At 38.0% G+C, this 17,437-nt stretch overlaps 1 protein-coding gene across 1 annotated transcript in view; it reads right to left on the bottom strand.

Annotated features, from left to right (window-relative positions):
- Window positions 1-17,437, bottom strand: part of mcrs1 (microspherule protein 1) — a 67,841-nt gene extending 50,404 nt beyond the window's left edge. Inside the window, exons 1-2 of the mRNA XM_057361638.1 lie at window positions 17,211-17,437; window positions 16,852-16,990 (exon numbers count right to left, since the gene is read on the bottom strand). Of these exons, the coding sequence (XP_057217621.1) occupies window positions 16,852-16,990; window positions 17,211-17,347 (276 nt within the window). The 5' untranslated portion in view covers window positions 17,348-17,437. The remainder of the gene's footprint in view (window positions 1-16,851; window positions 16,991-17,210) is intronic.

The raw sequence follows: 17,437 nt of genomic DNA, 5'->3' as shown, positions 1-17,437 counted from the left end.
CTCAAAGAGGAACGAGCGAGCGAGAGATCGAAAGAGCGGGAGAACGTGAAGGAACGAGAGAGCGAGAGATTCTGCCTGGAGGCTTTTAAATATTATTTCCTTTTACTTTGTGTTTTGTTTTGAACATTAAAATATCCTCTCAGCCACGCCGACCCTGTTTCCTTCCTTCCTTTTTATTTGAACCTCTTTACAAACGTGTTGAGCCGGTGCTACAGAGAGCTTCTTGGTTGTCATGGCCAAACCTTGTTCGAGGTCCTATCGATAACAGAGGTTCCCTATGTTGTGATGCAGGCATCATGGCAATGTCACGAGGGTACATGTCAGATTGGACTTGGACAGGCAAGGAGAGTGAGAGTATGAGAGCACTATCCATGTCACGTTCCAAGGACAGAAGGTCTGACCGATGGTGCTGTGGGGGTAAAGTAGTAGGTGAGCCACAGCGGGTCAAAATGAGCAGAAAGTGTTGGGTTCATCGTCAGTGCGACGATGCAGAAGGGGGGGTAGATTGTGGTAGAACCAATAGTTCTTCCCTCGTAGCGGTGATTGGTGGGGTTGTGATTATTGACCATCCTATCATGCGACAGAGGGGTGTAGATATAGAGCCGGTAGTGAAGTGGTTTGGCGTCATGAGTCACGCCACTTGGCATCGGTGTCATATCCGGTCGGCCGGTAGAGCGGCACGTGAGGAAAAACCTTGTGGCTGACACTTGGTTAGAGTTGCCCCTCTGCTAGGTAAGTGAGATGATGGTGTGGTGTTTTGATGTAAGATTATGCTCGTGGTGACACTATATGAGTTTTGTTGTTTACAGGCTGAAGCTTGAGTGAGCTGAGTCGAGCTTGTGGTTGTCAATATTACGGACGTTTTGGGGCTGGCACACAGTCTCCCAACAAACAGAACGAGCTGTCCTCCACACGTCTGTGTGGCTACCCGATTAGCTGGGTTACGAAATCTGATGCATACGGTACGTGGGTTAAACCTCGTCTCTGTTAGCCACTTATAATGAGCCGCTAACGCAAATTTCATTTAAGACTTATTGATTGTATCTTACGGTCCCCTGTCCTCCTGAATGAACTCCGCCTACAGACGGTTTGAACGAGCCGCAACCGCCCAGTGCATCCATCTGTTGGTTGTTTACCTGTTTGGTTGGGGTTGGGAAGATTCTACCTTCATGGTGGGTACTTTTAAATTCGTATAAGGATGTTGTAATTTTGTCCAATTCATCTAAATATAATTGCATTACCGACAGATTGGTCGCGTCTCTACCAGCGATTATTTCCTGTGCTTCTGAGCTACAGTACGTGTGGGACGCTGTTGCTGTACTTCTGTTTAGTGTTAATTCTGCTTTACCCTTTCTTGGTTTTGCTTACTACATTGGCTAGCCCTGATGGTGCTGCTGCAGTTGCATGTTTAATTTAATTGTTTGTTATATTGTTTCATATTCTTGTGTAAAGGTACATCGTTGTGAGCAAGGAGAGCGCCTGTTTGCAATACTGCATTGCAGTGTACAGGGATTGCAGAGTGCCTGCAGCCTTATTGAAACTTGTGCCAAACATATTTCCATCCATTTTGTTACAGGAGCTGAGTGCCAAAGGCGGGGCGGAGTTTGGGGTGGCGGTGTTCTCCCCTGGACCCTGCGGTCGTGCCTCGGCTCCTGTTCCTTTTTGGTTAGCTTGAGAAGTGTCTGTTGGCCCAGATTGCTTACTGCTGTATTTTCTTTGTTTATTTTTTTTTTTCTTTTTGTGTCAGTTGATTTAATATTGTGTTAGATCTTTTAAATAAAAATATTTATATTTCTACGGTCACGTCTCCTGCCACTTACTGCAATGAACCTGTGTGCCTAAAGTGTAAGAATACTTTCTCGTCCCTGGCGAGTATCCAGGGTGGCGTAGTCGCTCTCTATTCAGTGGTCAATTGGTGTCAGGTCACATATGGTTATCTTGTTTATTTTGTTTTACATGTTCTTGATAAGAAAAACAAGCATATAGGTCTATTTTACTATGGTGAACGTTCCTCAGCCGGTTAACAAGCTGACAGCGAAGAAAACAAGCTGCTCTTCTAACTCCCGCTAACAAAACCCATCTAACAAGAATATCTGGCTTTATTGTTTATAATGTTGATAAAGTAAACGGGATTGATTGATCACCAGTTTTTAAACATTTTAATATGTGAGCCGAGGATAACACGCCATACAGGCATCCGGTGTGTAAACATATTTAAATAAACATATTTAAACTAGCTTGCGATCTGAGTGAACAAAGATTTAGGAACACATACAAATGATTTTTTTATATTTTCTGTATATGTGACCCTGGATCACAAAACCAGTCTTAAGTAGCACGGAAACATTTGTAGTAAAAGACAAAAATACATTGTGTGGGTCAAAATTATCGATTTTTCTTTTATGCCAAAAATCATTAGGATATTACGTAAAGATCATGTTCCATGAAGATATTTTGTAAATTTCCTACCTTAAATATATAAAAACTTTATTTTTGTGAGTGGATGGTCTGCCACAGTGCCCCTGATTAATAACTTCAAAGGCAATTTTCTCAATATTTTGATTTTTTTGCGCTCTCAGATTCCAGAGTTTTAAACGGTTGTATCTCAGCCAGATATTGTCCTATTTTAACATCTCATATCTATAGAAAGATTATTTATTCAGCTTTCAGATTATGTAAAAATCTCAATTTCGAAAAATTTACCCATAAAACTGGTTTTGTTGTCCAGGGTCACATATTATAAAATCATTACAGATGAATTGAAGAAGCATTAAATAAGACGTGACAACTCTAAGGTCTTCTGTAGTGGTAATTTAATCCTGAGGTGACGCAGTTTTTATTCTTATGAAAAATACAAATATTCGAATAGCATTTTAAATTTCTGAAGTTATTGCGGATCGAATATTTGAACATTCGTGCACATTTGAACATTCGTGCACTATTACATCCCAACTTTCGAAAACTCTTGAACAGCAAGATATTTTCATTGTTAAGCAAACAACTCAGGGAAAGGGGGTTTAATAGATCTGTGGAACAGTGCCGGGTTAAGGTAAAGAAACTCCGCCAGCAGTGCATCCAAGTGCGGTATGTACAAGTTCCACAAGTTGTCACGTGACTGCATTTTGTTTAGTTTCAACTGGTTCGGACCAAAGCAATCAGTGTGGTGTGAAAGGGAACCAACACCGCTGAAAAATGCTACAATGTATCATATTTTAAAATTGGTCCAGACAAAATGAACCGAACTAAAGTTGAGAAAGCGCCCTAAATTCAAAATATTGCAGAGACAAGTTTAGCCAAGTAACGGTTCTTCTCGGTTTCTTTTGCTTATTTACTTGTGCAGAAATAATCTACAGGCACTCGATTCTTTGTGAATTTATTCCAGACGTTAAGGGCAGTCCACATATATGCGCGCATGCACAGTAACGTTTGTTTATGTTGTTGCTTTGAAACCGTCTATATGATGATGATAACTAAGAGATTCATACACAACTACTATAAAAGATTCCCTCATTCCCTGATGCTTATATTTAAAAGTCAGGTATAAACTTTTGAACAGGGTAACCAGTGTCATTAGTTATTTGGATTAAGTATATCTTGTTCTTTTGGTTATGACCATAAGTGGAAGTGTTGTCAAAAATATCGATATTTTGTATCGATACTAGGGATGTAACGATATTGTAAATATCGAAGTATTGCGATAGCATTTTTTTTCGATACTATCGTGGTCGCATGACGATAGATCTTCCAAAGTGTAGTTTTTTCAGCCGAATGGAGCGAGTTGAGGGAAGCAGGAACTACAATTCCCATCAACCCATGCGTGCCCATCATCCTCTGCGCTCTGCTGCCACCCGCTACAGATCAAGTTGAGCGAAAATGGCGGATGCCGCTAGTGGCATAGAAACGGATTTACAAATTGTTGAAGCTAGGGCTGGGCGGAATGACGGAATATTCCGTTACCGCGGAATAAAAATGTCAACCGTAAGAGTTTTTTCTATTCCATGTATTCCGCGGAATGTTTAATAAGTAATTAGATTTTTAGATTTAGATTTAGATTCAATTTATTGTCATTGCACATGTACAAGGCAACGAAATGTGACCTCTGCATTTAACCCATCCAGAGAGTAGTGAACACACGTACCCCCGGAGCAGGTAGGCGCTATTCTGAAAAAAACTAATGAATTAATGCACCCGTAACAAATGAATGTATCAAACATTCTTTTGACCTTCTTTCAGTCTGTAGTTTAGTGATCCGTTCCAGTCCGGCGCTTCTCTCACCCGCAGTGCTCGCGCAGGGATCTGCGCCAGCATTTAAAAAAGCTCATTCTCAACACGTATTTCAGAAGTCAGGTTGTTTTGAAAAGCTGTTAATAGTTTTATAAAGCTTAACTTCAGGCGAGCCAAGGTGAAACTTGCGTTGAAATGCACGATGATGCTCGCGAGCACATGAGCGCTTTGATGTGACGCGCTTCTATCTCCAGTTTTGGGAGACGTGTGAGGAGTCACCAGAGACTCGCAATGCAAAAACAAGCCCGAGAATAAACAAACCTAAAGACAGAGTCGCAACACACTAAAAGTGCTCATCTAATAGAGAGTGAAGAGAGATAAAGACCTACAGTACAGACCCCATGAACACCTGTACATGCTCATACTTTTCATGTTCATACTTTCCAGTTGGCCAAGATTTCTAAAAATCCTTTCTTTGTATTGGTCTTAAGTAATATTCTAATTTTCTGAGATACTGAATTTGGGATTTTCATTAGTTGTCAGTTATAATCATCAAATTAAAAGAAATAAACATTTGAAATATATCAGTCTGTGTGTAATGAATGAATATAATATACAAGTTTCACTTTTTGAATGGAATTAGTGAAATAAATCAACTTTTTGATGATATTCTAATTATATGACCAGCACCTGTATACTGTACTCTCATTGTTTGTGCATATTCATACTTTATTGTTATATATGTTGTCTATCTTCCTACTGTATACATATGATACAGCTAGAAGATAAATATGAATAAATAATACATCTGATTATCAGAACTTAATTTGATATCTTTAGTACATTTTCATAACTTACCTACATTTTAACTATGGTGAGCATTTAAATGAACTGTAATAAATAAATTAGTTAAATCAATCTAAGAAAAATGAGGTATAAAATATAGAATTATAATGGGAGATTGTTTCATGAAATATATCGTTACCGTGAAATAAAATTACTCATTCCTTGAAAGATTTTTGGAAATTCCGCCCACCTCTAGTTGAAGCTAAAGCGAATTATAAATCGCATGTGTGGAAGCATTTCGGTTTTCCCGTAACAAGAAACGAGAAAAGGTGACGGACAGACAAAAAACAATATGCAGACACTGCTAGACTGCGGTGAAGTACAATTCGGGGAATACGACTAATATGAAGAGCCATTTGTTACATCACCCCGAAAAGTTTCATGATGATACGAGGAGAAAAAAAAATAGCAGTGAGTGAAGCAGTGAATGAGGCGAGTACCTGACTGGTTGTGAGTTGTTAAAAGTTGACAAACAACTCAAACTTTTTAATTTTAATTTTTTCATGTTTCATGTTCTCAATTTTTATGTTATTAATTTTTATGCTATTATATTACTGTTCTTTGCACTTTAAAATTACCTAATCTAAAAATAATAAATGTGATCTTTGTTCAGTCATAGTTTAATAAACACTTATGCCACATTTTTCTAAGTCTTCATTTGTTTTGTTTTTTTTCCTGCACAAAATTCAATAAATATCGTATCGTAGTCTTCACATCGAGGTACTATCGTATCGTGAAATGTTGATACCGTTACATCCCTAATCGATACTGAAAAGTCTGAAACGGTTCCAATGCGCATGCCCCACAGTATCCGTCTCACTCTCTCTCTTTTTTCTGACAGCGAGTAGACACACTGCACAACAGAGCCCCGCCTCCTCTTACAGACTTGACTCTTTTACGGCAGTTAAACAGTGTTCATGTTAGGGCTGTCACGATTATTAAATAATCGTCTCATCGCGATTGTTTGACCTCATCGCGATGATTTCGGATCATAGCAATTATCGCACATCTCTATAGAAGACACTAGGGGGAGCTGTAGTGCATCTGCATATTGCATATTTTAGTGTATATATTGTTACTAAAGCATGGTAATACTTGTAAAATGTACCACCACAACACAATCACTTAAAAAAAACTAAAACATATACAAATTACCTGCAGTACAATTTAATATTATTTAAGCAAATCTCAGTGTGAAAACCAGTCTACCAAAATTTCATTAACACACAAGTAAAATTTTACTGTAGTCTTGCAAGTGAGAAAAAAACAGACTAGAAGCTTTTCTATGACTGACAGTATATTAATGGTGGCTTCAATTCACACCTGATTAATTTTCTTAATTTACAAGTATTTGGCGGTTGTATTATTGACAGGTAAAAGCCTAAACCTTAAATATATGATGACCCAATTTTTTCCGAGGTATTTCCAAGAAAAAAACATAGTCTTGTATTCAGAACAATATGGTCATTTCAATCGCTGAATCAAAAATGAATGAGAATTAAATGTCAAAGCTCAAAAACAGACAATTAATCGTCATAATCGCCACAGCCCTAAAACAGACAATTAATCGCCATAATCGCAATGATTTATTAGACAATTAATCGTCAATCAAATTTCATAATCGTGACAGCCCTAGTTCATGTTAAAATTATTTCTCAGTAACACATCTGGCGCTTGAGGCACACTCGTTTATGCTTCCCATGTTTACCATGGGGCTCTATGTATGTGCGCTGATCAATGATTTCACTCACTTGTTTCATTCGCTCTGGTTAAATGTTGTTAATGTTAGCAAGATGGCCAGTACAGAGTCTCCTCAACAGTTATCATGTTTAATGCACACATTTTTATGTGCACTCAACAATGATTTCATTCCCTCTGGTTAAGTTGATGTTCGAAATAATGCCTGTGCGGGTAAAGTCTCCGCAACAGTTCTTGCGTGTGATGCACGTTTACCATAGCACTCTATGTACTGTATGTGCGCTGATCCACTCGTTTCATTCGCGCCGGTTAAAGGTTGTTAATGTTAGAAAGATGGCCAGTCTCTATGTTTACAGATCAATGATGTGAATAAAAGTTGTGTTGTATGTAGTATGAAAATTAGTTGATCAAAGAAATGTCTAAACTAACATTAACAAACAATAAATGAGAAACTATTCAAGTATTTATTAATCTTTTTTACAACTAAGCTCTGGTCCATTAATATTTACAAATACAACTTTTAATTTTAAATAGTAAATGTATTAGTAAAATTAACATTAGATTAACAATTAATAAATAATGTAAAAATATACTCTAGTCTGGTTCAATTTAACTTTTAATAAAAAAAATAGGACTTATTGTTATGCCAGTTTTTTCCCCAAGGAATCGAAAATGGTATCAAATATTGATATTTTTTAAGGTATCGTATAGAAGTTAGAAATTCCAGTATCGTAACAACACTTATAAGAAGCTATAAAAATATATACATGTTTGCTGTAGACAAAATAATAATTTAAACCAATTATCATATTTAGATATTTCCTCCCCAGCATCATATATCCCTGCAACTAGGGCTGGGCGATCTTCCAAAAAAGCATATCACGATCCTCATAACAGAGAATCTCTTTTAGCTGCACCACAGTGACCAAAGACACCGGTATTGTGGGCGCCCTGTCTAAATTGTGGTCCGGTCCCGAACAGGCACACTTCAAAAGGCGGTGCTGCAGCAAACAGCCCAAGAACATGACCGAGGATGACTCCCGGAAACACAATTTACCCTTTGCAAGTCCGACAAGCTTTCGGTATCAGCCATGCACTCCGAGTGTAAATGTGTGCACTCCCTGGTGAAAAATGACACACTGACTTCAGACAGAAAGGTCTGTGATATGCATTCGAGGGATACATTCAAGATTTGAGATAACTGTAACAATAAATATACCTATATTTGCGTCCACACCAGCAGACAATAACGTTACGTTAATTCTATCCTCACGTGATGCAGAAGGCTACTACTGTCACACACATGGACGTATACTTAGCTAACCTGTTGTGTATTAAGTGTTTATATTTACTCCGAAACTTGTAGCAGGTAATGACAATTTTAGAGAGAGAAAGTAACTTCGGGCAGAGTTTTGGTTGGCCTTGATCCTTCTTTGTGAAAACGAAAGTAAACTTTTAAATATTAGTTCAGTACAGAAAAGAATAACAGTCCATCAATGTCTTAATCTTTATTTGTGTTAAATACAACAAACAAAGTACAGGTGTTGCTTTACGACTTTCATTGCTGAAAATGTCTTTCCTTAAAAATGTCACTGCAAATGCTGCTCTCTGAAGGCTGAAGGTGCGCTCAGCTCATCACATCACAGGGAGGCAAAGCATATCTTGCCAGCTTGCTCATACATGTAATATGTATCAATAAGTATTATATTCCGTCTTAAAACACCACTTCACGAACGCTTCCGTCTGTAATTAATACATTAATGATTCAGCGTTTCCCATACAATGCATTTACTTGGGCGGTCCGCCACAGTATATTAATGGCCGCTCAATTATATTTGGCGTCACATTTTGTAAAGTTTTATCCATCCGGGATAATGACAGTATCTGTGATTGATTAACTAGTAGATAAACTGCGCTTCCGCGTCTTCTCTCATTCCTGACTTGTTTGGTGTGAGTGGCGCGTGGCCACGTGCGCGTCCTCTTCTTCCGTGTTTGCATGCACTCTCTTCTTCCGATGAGCTCGATGTGTGTGCGAGCCCTCGGCCTCTCGTTCGCGAGTGTAGTTAGCTCCGTGTAGTGTATTTAACTGTCACCAGAGGTGGGTTAGTAACGCGCTAAACTTCGTTACATTTACTTGAGTAACATTTTGGAAAATATGTTCTTTTTAGGTAAAATTAAAAGTGTGTACTTTTACTCTTACTTGAGTAAATTTCTAATAGAAAATCTGTACTTTTACTTCGTTACATAACTTAAAATATGCATTATAAAATGCGTTGTTTATTTCAAGGTTGTCGTCTCTTTTTGCGGGCATTCCCGAGTAATCGATTCTTTTGAGTCGATTCTATTGAAAGTATTAATTGAACAACGGGCAAAACCATTTGAATAGGCTAATGAATCAGTTCAAATGATTTGTTCAGTTCACAGCACGATCTGAATCATCTGAAGCAGGATTACTCACTCCTCGTAGTGCGAAATTTAAGAACACGCAGAACACAAAGAGCATTGGATGAAGTGGATATTAATCTATATATATACAAACAAAACTGCAAATGTGTCATATTGTTTGCCAGCAATGATAAATGCCCGCCATATGCACGCACCCGCGCGACCTGTTCGTCAGACACAGCAACATGCGCGTTACCTGTCAGACACAGAGACGTGGGCTTGCAGAAATATACATTTGAAGAACAGAAGGAAAGAAAACTTGTTGATGGGCGTGTGGTTCACTGTTTACTGTTTATTTACAAGTAAGAGCGTTTCACAACACACACGTGACACAACACGAGAAAACATGAGCTTTGTTCAAAAATGTGTATTTCATTTAAGAGAGCACTGCAGATGTTCTAGATCATCTTAGGAAATGCTCTGAGTTTAGTTAATGCATTTTATACGCAAAACTCTGCAGGTTCACTTTAGTTTGACATGGTCTATTATTCTAAATAAGTTGTGTAAACTACATTGACATCAGGACTAGATGAAATTTACAGAAATGCTTGTCTCTTCTGTGTTTGTCTATTCTTTAGTCTCTCTAGTATATTGCAAAGATATCTGCTTATGATAATTAAAAATATTGATTAAAATGTAATATTAAAATATTGGCGTTAATATTAATTTTATGAATAGTAGGCCTATATAATCAGATACAAAGTAAAGTAACTAGCTACTTGAGTAGTTTTTTCATTGCATACTTTTTTACTTTTACTCAAGTAATTTTTAAAATAGTGACTTTTACTTGAGTAACAATTTCTCTAGTTACTTGTACTTTTACTTGAGTAAAGATTTTGGCTACTCTACCCACCTCTGACTGTCACTTGCATGTAAAATCAAGTGTTCATAATACAGCAACACATTGTCGAGAAAGGGCAAACAGCATATAGCCGCTCTATAATGGAGATGTGCTGTATTGTGATTTTGTCCGATGATGTTGCGTTTATAAATCAGGATTTTAGCAGCAGTTAAAGTGACTGCTGGTGGTATTCAGTTGTAAAATACAGTATAATGTGACAAGATCAGAGAGTAGAAGAAAAACAGATATCAAGTGCTAACACTCACACGATGCAAAAACGACGTGATGACGTCACAAATATGCTTATTAGTTTGTGACGTCACCAGCGCCACAAGTCTGTCAAAATTCTGTGGGAAACACTGTGATTCCAACAATATTGTCTCGTAGCTGTATTGGTATAGTTGTGATGTAAACTCCGCTATTCTCCTTCATTGAGAATGATTTTTAAAAGTTATAACAAAGTGTGAATGTCCATTAAAGCTGGGTATGTATCTCTCTGTTTCCTATTACAATAATTAAAAAGCAATTTTTTCATATTAATCACCAAAGCTCTACTACGCCAAACTTGTCAAACTGGTTTGTTTGTCGGTCAAAAGGGCAGTCAGTCACGGGGGAACATAATATCGGCGTATGATTGGTCAGATCGCCTGTCAATGAAATTACTTGCGAAGGTCAATCGCCTACCGGGGCCAATCACGGCGGCGTCGACGGCAGAGGTCCACACGCTCGTGATTCCCGAACTGCGCTCTTCTCTCTTATGTCTTCTCCAGTCGCGAGCTGCGGGATAATAATGCGGCTCAACTGTCATATCCATATGCTGTCATATCCCTCAAGGCTTGTGAAATGTGTTATGGATGATCAGACTGATCAACGAATTATCCAGAGCAGGGTTTTTCCTGCATAGAGAAATTGGAGGCGGCCGCCTTTGTCAAATGTCATGTCGCCTCAGGCTATCGTGAAAATTATGTTACGAGTCTTCACAAGAAATGATCCAGGCTTTCAACAGACTGTCATTTGTAACTGCAGTTGCGACATTACGCCACAGTGGAGGCGCTGTTTTGTTATCAGCACACTGAGGCGCTAAAAAGAGTTGCTGAACAAGAGCCAGCCTGTGTTTCACGGCTGTTTGTTTTGCATCCAAGTACGTTTAATTTCTTGAAATTTATTAAATTAACATGACGTACATCATTGTAATGTCTTTAGCTGTGCAGTTGGATCGTTGAATCAGCGTATACTGTACACAGCGAGTTCGCCAGTATGAACGCACATTGCATTCAGAACGACTAGCACACGAATGACTCATTGGAACCGATTCATTTAAACTATTGAACTTTTCAGTCACTAGCTAATATAAGAGATCCTTGAATCATTTAAAGTGAACCACAGAGAATGCAAGATGTGAATGAGCTTTGCTCATTTAGAAAGACTGCTTAATTCAGTTGGCTATTGTGGGTAGAAAAGTTAGTTGAAATGATAAAAAAGCTTTATTTGATTAAAAAACATTTCTGTTTGGTTGAATAAAAGTAATGTTTTATATAACTTAATAATTGTAATTTTTATCTAATTTTATTAGAACTTTTAATATGTCAAACTCAAAGTCACTTTGGTTAAGCCACTTAAAGGTACGGTAGGCCTAAGTGTGTGTGTACAAGATCAGGATGGCACCACTTCCGCCTCATTTTAAGCCAGGAAAAACCCTGCAGAGGGAGGTTTTAAAGAAAAATTCACCTCAAAATCAAAATTAACTAACCCACATGACGTTAAAAATGTTTTAAGACCTCCTGGCATCTTCGGAACACAATTAAAGATATTTTAGGTGTCATCCGAGAGAATTCCAGGCCTCCTCATAGACATCATGGTTATAGTTGTAGTCAAGTATATAAATATCTTTATTTGTGTTCTGAAGACGCCGGGATGTCTTAGGCCGCTTTCACATCTAGTTCGATTGCCTGGACCGAACCCTAGTTCGATTTCACCCCCCTCCTCCCTCCCCCGCTGGTCTGTGTTCACATTGTAATTTTTGCATACGAACCGCGGTGCGCTTGCGTCATCAAGCGGCGGCCACGTACTCATGTTGCTGGGTTACCGCTATGAAGGCGACAAGGCGCCAAAATGGATGTAACTGCTCGCATCACTTTTGTTGTTCTCTTTTTGAACCTTTGGATTTGCTTGCAAAGAAAAGATAAAGAAACACATTTGCATTTGTCTGCCGCAAAAGTATTACGATTGTTCTGAAGAGAGCACGCTTTCCGCCAGAGATTTTTTTGGCAGAGACAAGCAGAAAAATTACAGTGCGTCTCGCCGGTCGTCAAGGTAAGTGAGCACACACACAAGCACACGCACGAAAAGCATGCGTTTTACGTCATCAATAGCGGTTCACTTCAGCGATTTGGTACGATTGCGTTCATATCAGCAGTGAAGCATACTGGAGTTCACATGAACCGCACCCCAGACCTCTCTTTTTAAGCGGACTCGGGTACAGTTCGCGGGTGCGCACCCGGGTTCAGAAGACAGCGTTCACATCACCCAAACGAACCGAACTATGATGTTAATCGAACCCGGGTGCGCACCAAAAGTGCTAATGTGAAACCGCCCTTAAAACATGTTGAACTTCATGTGGGTGAGTAAAAATATCACAATTTAGATTTTGAGATGAACTTTTCCTTTAAATAGCAAAATTACATTTCTTTTACATGCACAAGCTGTTTATTTCGTTTTTACAGTACAGTGCAACAATGTTGCTGTTTAGTTACTGTCACCATTCTGCCTGTCATGTCTTGTTTTTGTGCAGAGCAGTGCAGTGTTGGCTTGCTCACCGGGAGACTGCATTTATTTATTTATTTATTCATTTATTTATTAGATATTATTTATTATAATGATCTTGCTTGGTCTATAAACACCATGCACTGTGCTGTGTTTTACCTTTCTGTGTTTTTCTTATTTGCTCCTGTAAAGCTGCTTTGGAACAATGCACATTGTGAAAAGCGCTATATAAATAAAATTGAATTGAATTGAATTGTTTTTGCCACCAGGAGCCCCCATGGTGTTCTGTTTTTGATCCCTGTTTAATTTGAGTAGTTGTTTTCACCTGTGCCTTGTTTTCCTGTAGAGTACTTAAGCCTTAGTTTTCCCTTAGTTCCTTGCACTAAGTTTGATTGTGTAGTACCCAACCTTTTGTGTTCTACCCATGTGCACTATTGCTTGCTTCACAAGCCTAGATTACTTTTGTGACCTCTACTTTTGGTATGTGCTTGTTCCCGTGCGAACACTGCCTTTTTTTTTTAAATTCTGTTTTTGATCACGAGGTTTTTTTGATTTTGGAACTCTGTGGATTTTCCTCTATACCTTTTGGATTACTTAGTTTTGTGAAAATACTACTTTTGCCTTTGGCCCTTTTTGTTTAATCGACTGAAATACTTAACCTGCTGTATCTGCCTAAATCTTATGGGTTCCATCTCATACCACGTGGCTCGATTGGTGTAGTGACTATCCCTTACACCAGAGACCTGAGTTCGAGCCCAGGTCCTGACAGTTACACCGGCAAATCCATCACGGTGGACCAAATTAATCGCAAATGATGGTTTTAATACAGGTTCAAATTTTAATCCACGATTTGTTAATCTCTAAATCTCTAAAATTAAGTGGTGCAACGCAATTTGAAATACAATAAAACTAGGATCAATAAACCCTAGATAAACTCTAAACTCGGTTTACTTTAATCCTTGTTGGTACAACCCACCCTATGTCAGAAAAATGTAGAGACGTATCTGATATAGAATTGTGAAAGATTTTGTGATATTTTAAACAGTGTTGTCAAGGTAACATGTCAAACTTTAATACTATACCATTGTTTTTTGGGGGTCTTGGTTCTCTAAGAATGTCATGGAATCTGTCACAAACAATAGTTTATTTGGCATAGACAAGATCTTACACAGAAGGTGATGCTAAATTGCAAAATGATTTGACGGCTATATTTATTTTTTATCTTTAAACAGGGCTCGACATTAACGCTTGTCCACTTGTCAAGGACAAGTGAATGTTTTGTATGGGCAAGTGAGAGAGAATTTTACTTGCCTGACCGGACAAGTAACTTGAAAAAAAAAAAAAAAAGTGCTATGAAAAAAAATCGGTCTGTGCTAAGAATAAGTGCATTAGACTGAGCTGCGTGTTTGTGTGAATTGCGTTTGTCGTGGTTGTGTTTGTTTGTGTGTGACAATAATCAATGGCGCAGCGCATTGAGTCCATATAACTAGATGCGGATGCAGAATCCTGTTATTTAAATATGTCATCAGGCTGTTCTGCATGTCTGAGTGAATGAGGTGCACAGATTAACATACTACACGAGTGATGGTCGAGGATTTACTGTATCTGCGTCTGCACTGTATGAGGATATAAACACATAAACTTCATCTCCAAAGTTGCTCTGAGAGTTTATTTTACGAGCATTTACTGTTTGAGTGAAGCTATCTTCAAACACACAATAAAACTCAAGATTCTTCCCGACGACCCGTCAAAATAAAAGTCCAGTTACCTTGAATACTCAGACGAAAAAATACTGTTGTATTTGCTAAAGGAAATGGTAGTACCCTTATAGTAAACTGATAAACCGTTGTAAACAGTGTAGTATACTATACTATAGTGTTGTCAAAAGTACTGGTACTTCGGGTCCAAGTCGGTACCTAAAAATAAAAAAGTTGCCGGTACCTAATTTTCACAAGACCCGGTAGTACCGACGTACCGGGTCAACCGGGTACTGATGCTCTGTCTGACAGGTTGTTAGTCGGAAACTTTTTATAGACGCAATAAGACGTGATGAGCGGATAAGCGCGGCTCCGATCCACAAGAGATGCGCACAGAAATACTTCAGATTCAAGTCATATCACGAAGAAAACGAACAGAGTTTTGTGGTGAAACGAGGAAGCATCCGGATTTAAGTTAACAAGTTCAAGCGGTAAGTTTCAAATTATGTTCGCGTTTGCATTATGAATGTTGTAGCATATGTTAAGTTAAAGGTTACGTCAAAATAAACATCCCTGTTTGCGTGTTAATTTGTTAGCGCCAATGCTAGTCAAGTGTACTTATTAACCATTTAATGCTTTTATAACTGTAATGGAGTAAAATTAATGGGAGGACAGGGTGGGGTTTACAGTACCTAGTATTTTATTTAGGCCTATCTGCAATCTATGTGCTAGAAAACTAGCATACTAACTGTATGACTAGCAATGTGTATGTCTTGGATAGATAACTCTATTAGGTTTAAAAAGCCACATTTAAACTAAAGAAAAATATATCTGTTGCATTTATTATTTTAATATACAGTTACCTTAATGCAAGTAATCTTGTGTAAATGCAGTATAAAAACTGATGTTTGTTTTAATATTGCATTTAATGCATGTTTGTTCAGTCAGTTGAGTTACTGAAGTTTATTCTATTTGTCTTATACAGCAGCAGACTGAGGAGGATGTTCATCAGCATGAAAGACCCCAGAGAGCACACAACAGTTTCAGCAACAATTAACTTATACTTCATGTATACAAAATGGCATTGCTTTCTATACATTTATATTAACAATGAGCTTTATTCATAAAATTGTGTTTCAATTAGCATGTACTTGTGTTTTGCTTTGGTACCGAAATTGGTACCGAGAACCGTGGAATTTTACTGGTATTGGTACCGACTACTGAAATTTTGGTACCGTGACAACACTACTAAGGTTCAAAAACACTATAGTATCTAGGAATTTTACTGCAGTTACTATAGTAAATAACTAACTGTATTCTACAGTAATTTATGTGAACAAACATACCTCTATTGTATAGTAAAAAACATTTTTTTATAGTAAAAATTGAAATACACAGAACTTAGAAAAAATAAAACAAATTGAGGTAAACAAAAAATTATATGGCCCTAATTAACCATCTACATGTAACATTAATGTCATTTGTCATTTACCTGCCTATTCATTTGATGAGCTGCACTTTTTTTTTTAAAAGATGACAACCGACGTTTTATACTTATGCTACAATTGTTTGGCCTGTGCTACAAAACTTTAAACCTCCATGTAAGGTGCAATGTGCAAAAAAACATGTTGAATTAACGCTTTACAGCAATAACAACAACAGCTTTAAACAGCGGTTCAAGTTCAGAAATACACAAGAAGCTCAATTTACAAGCAGCTCATGAGAAGAGAGAGAGTGAGAGATGCACAAGCTCTGTGTTTGAGCAGCCTGTCACACCTGAGTTACATCCACCAGTGATAAATAAATAATAATTCATACAACTATATTAAAACTGCACATAGGCTGAGATGTAGCCTATTCCGTATTTATCTACCATGTATTAAACATTTAAAATTGTATTTAAAACACGAAATGTAAATTCAAATATAGATTTTTTTCTGTCGTGTCGCGTACCACCAGGTCTCTTCAAGCACCACTGGTGGTACGCATACCACAGTTTGAGAACCACTGCTCTTTAGCAATCATGGAGAGCATTAACAAATTAAGGTTGCCGCAGCGGACACTAGGTATAACGCTTAGAAGTAAACTTGACCAATCAGGATCCGAAACAATTATATTGACATTTCACATGAAATTTCTTCTTTTTTTTATCTTCTGACATGTAATATTTGTACTCGGAAAAGTGAACGACAAATTTACTTATCCGAAGGACAACCACACGACAATGCTTCATGTCAAGCCCTGCTTAAATGCATGACTACCAGTCAACAAGGAAAATCTTTAATCGGAGGCAGCCCTAAAAGACAGGAAGCAAACAATGACAACAATAAGCATTACCTTCTTCTTGTCACTGGACATGAGGTCACTTCCAGGGCATCTGATTGGCTCAATGACTGGTTGACCTTTTACCCGACTAGTAGACTTAGCCAAACTGCTCTCAACCAGTTCGTCATCAAACTTCTTTCTCTTTATTGACCTAAAAGAGATGATTAGACCCAAATAAGTATATAGAAAAAATATTACATTTTGTGTTTATGTCCATTTCCCTGAAAAAAAATCATGACATTTCATGTCAAATGTAAATCTGAGGTGTCTTATTGGCTAACTGCAAAATGTTAAATATTGCACAGTACGTGAAAAGTGGCTGGTTGGGGGTGTTCATCTCATACACTCATCATCAGTGACGTATGTAATACCTGGAAGAGCTTCTGCGTTTGGGAATTAACCCAGCTCCGCTGAAGGCCTGATTGGCTGCTCTCCTCATCGCAGCAGTCTCCTCATCCTCTGATCTACTCTGTGAAACAGCTGAGCCGACTGAAGTGCCTGCAGCCATTGGGGAGGTGATGCACTCCCTGACATCTACAATACATTACACAGTCACTAACTATTAGTAGCCTACTAGCTACAATTGTAAACTACAAGT

Source organism: Triplophysa rosa, linkage group LG20 (assembly GCF_024868665.1).
Source record: "Triplophysa rosa linkage group LG20, Trosa_1v2, whole genome shotgun sequence".
In the NCBI taxonomy this organism is placed as follows: Eukaryota; Metazoa; Chordata; class Actinopteri; order Cypriniformes; family Nemacheilidae; genus Triplophysa; species Triplophysa rosa.
Note: the sequence above shows the minus strand (reverse complement) of the source record. Positions and strands in the feature narration are given on the sequence as shown.